A 2,668-nucleotide genomic window follows, 5' to 3' on the forward strand; every position below is an offset into this window, starting at 1 on the left:
CATTTCTGTCCTGTTCGGGATTTGAAAAGCATCAATAAAAAAAAAATTTCAACATCATGTCATGTGTGTAAGTGCATTAGCGTGTTTTTTTTTTTTTTTTTTTTTTTTTTTTTTAAATACTTTTATTTGCAATTTAAAACAAGTACATCAACATCAAATTCTAGACATAATTTCGAACATCAAATGAAAACGAAAGGTTTTACAAATGTACACAATGAATATTTACAAGATGTCATGTATATCATTATACAAAATTGAGGGGCATAACAGTAAAGGGGGTGAAGGTCAAATGCACGTGACAGCAGGAGTCATTAGCGTGTTTTGTGAAATCAGTTTTAATTAATTTTTGATAGAAGCCCTCTTATCATCCTGTCGGTCAAAATAATATAAAATATGAAAGCTTTGTATAAGTAATGGTGTCTCGTGTTATGTTTATTTTTATGTTTTTTCTCGTAATTATATTAGTAATGTTTAAAATATTATTGATTTAATACATTTCAATACATTTCCCTTTTATACAATATTATTCTTTAGTAATTACTTATAAAACAATAATAATTAAGAGAAGTGATTGCTTTTTAATTTGTTTAGTACAAATCTATTAAAAGGAGCTTATGATTACCCCTATTTGACAATTTTTTTTAAAAAGGGAAATAAGTCATGGAAGTGGTTTGAACATTTGCTTATCTTTGATAAGTTTAATTGTAGGAGAAATACTCGGCTTTCAAAGTTGTTTAAAAACAAAGGGAAAAAGATGAAACAAGAGCGTGGGGTGGTGTCTATAGAATAAAGATAATCCAACCGCAGCTACGGTAATTTTTTACAAAACAACCATCAAGTCAAAAATGAAAGAAAATTTACTTTTTTTTAACTATAAAAAAATGTATTATGGTCGGCTCTGGGCCCCTAAATGGCGTGGGCCCCCCGCATTGCGGGGTCTGGCGGCACTGTAGTTCCGCCCCTGGGGGGGGGGTGCAAATCGAAAGTTTGTCCCCGGGCGCCGGGAAAGGTCGCTACGCCTCTGGGTCTCAGCAGTATCATGCTTACTTTAACCAGATCAATTTATATTATTTAATGTAGGTCTGTCTCATGGGTCCAGAGGGTATTAGTCAGCTTGATGAAGTAGAGTTCATCAGTTTCTCTGGTCAGTAGGCTAGGTACACATCATCTCCGGGTAGACTAAGGTACTAAACGCAGCCAAGACGTTGCCCAGTCTTCAATGTACGGGACGACGTGGCCGGATGGTACAGCGCATGGCTACTAACCTGAAAGTCCCCAGTTCGAATCCGGGATCAATTCTATAGGACGAGCCTGAGTCCACTCAGCTCTAATAGGTACCTAATAGGTACCTGACTCAGGTTAGGGAAAGTAAAGGCAGCTGGGGGTAGTTCTGACTACATTCTCTTCATATGCCGAGGTCACAGAAACAGGTTAACTCTACTTCATCTGCTCTTATTGTATTGAGGGAAATAAAGAGAGTTCTCTGGAGCTTTTGAAGTTGAAGAAAATACAATTTTTACTTAGGCCCAAGAAAGTCGGAAAGCTTGATTGTATTTTTTTATTTCTTTACTATTAACAAGCATGAAACTGTTCTAACTAATAATTAAAAGAATACAACATTTACAAAACTCTGTTTACAAATTTTTAACTCTCGACAATGAAAACAATGTTCATGGCTTTGAAACACGCGAGGGCGAGCCTTATAACAATGTAATTAAAAGAGTCTAAAATATGCACAGCTTATTTAACACCATTTACATCGTATAAATTATGCAAGCCTATTTTAGCGTAAACTTTGATACAATTACAGCGTGTAAACTATGCAAGCCCACCTTAGCGTAAACTATGATACAATTTATAGCTTGTAAACCATGCAAGCCTACCTTATAGTTATAGCAAGCTTGTTTTACTTTATTTGAAAAGTCTAAAGTAGCATAACTTATAAGCAGGAGCTAATGTATCATTTCTAATGTATCTAGCTTATCAGCGAGATTATAAAAACTTTAAATAATTGTTTCATGTCTACTGATAGTAGCAGAGTTCTATCTCCCAGTTGTTGATGTCACCATCTGGGTGGAACTGGTTCTGGAACACGTCTGTGTTGACGTCATCCGTGTCTAGAACCAGGCGCTCGCTGGACACGGACATCCCCTCGACTCTCTGACACTCGCCCTTGTACCTGTACAGGTAGAAGGGGCGGGCGGTGGGGAGGTACACCGGCTCAGATGCCGGACCGTCGGAGCGGCAACAGAAAAAGGTTTGCGTGTAGTCCAGCCCGGCGTTCATGGTGGGGAGGTGACCGGATTTGGTTGAAGCCGGGTGGGTGTGTTCGCTGGTGGCGTAGACGTAGCCCTGGTTGGAGCCGCTGGGGCACTGGCCCACGCTGTGGATGCAGTAGGACCCCGGGGGCCACGGGGGCCCGAGGGAGCGGTTGGATGACACGCAGAAGTGAAGGTACACGAAGTTGTTCGTTTCGTTTCTCTCCTTGATCGGGGTTTTTAAATGCGAATCGGGCTCGACGAAATCAAGGTTGGTGGTAGTGGATTCGGTGTGAAACTTCCGGTACCCGGTATCCCAGACTGCCCCTCCGTTTAACGGACATCCGGTTTCCGGCATAAGAAGACCGTAGGTGCCTTCGGGCCAGTACTGCAAAATCCTCACGTAGTCC

General features: G+C 40.4%; 1 protein-coding gene across 1 annotated transcript; it reads right to left on the reverse strand.

Annotated features, from left to right (window-relative positions):
- Positions 1-1,573: 1,573 nt before the first annotated feature.
- Positions 1,574-2,664, reverse strand: LOC131954399 (uncharacterized; the record flags this gene model as incomplete). The annotated part of the gene is given in 1 exon segment (XM_059318036.1): positions 1,574-2,664. A coding segment is annotated over 1 exon segment (642 nt), but the record flags the coding sequence as incomplete, so codon positions are not given.
- Positions 2,665-2,668: the final 4 nt, after the last annotated feature.

Source organism: Physella acuta, unplaced genomic scaffold (assembly GCF_028476545.2).
Source record: "Physella acuta isolate Inbredline_101_S28 unplaced genomic scaffold, ASM2847654v3 ptg000995l, whole genome shotgun sequence".
In the NCBI taxonomy this organism is placed as follows: Eukaryota; Metazoa; Mollusca; class Gastropoda; family Physidae; genus Physella; species Physella acuta.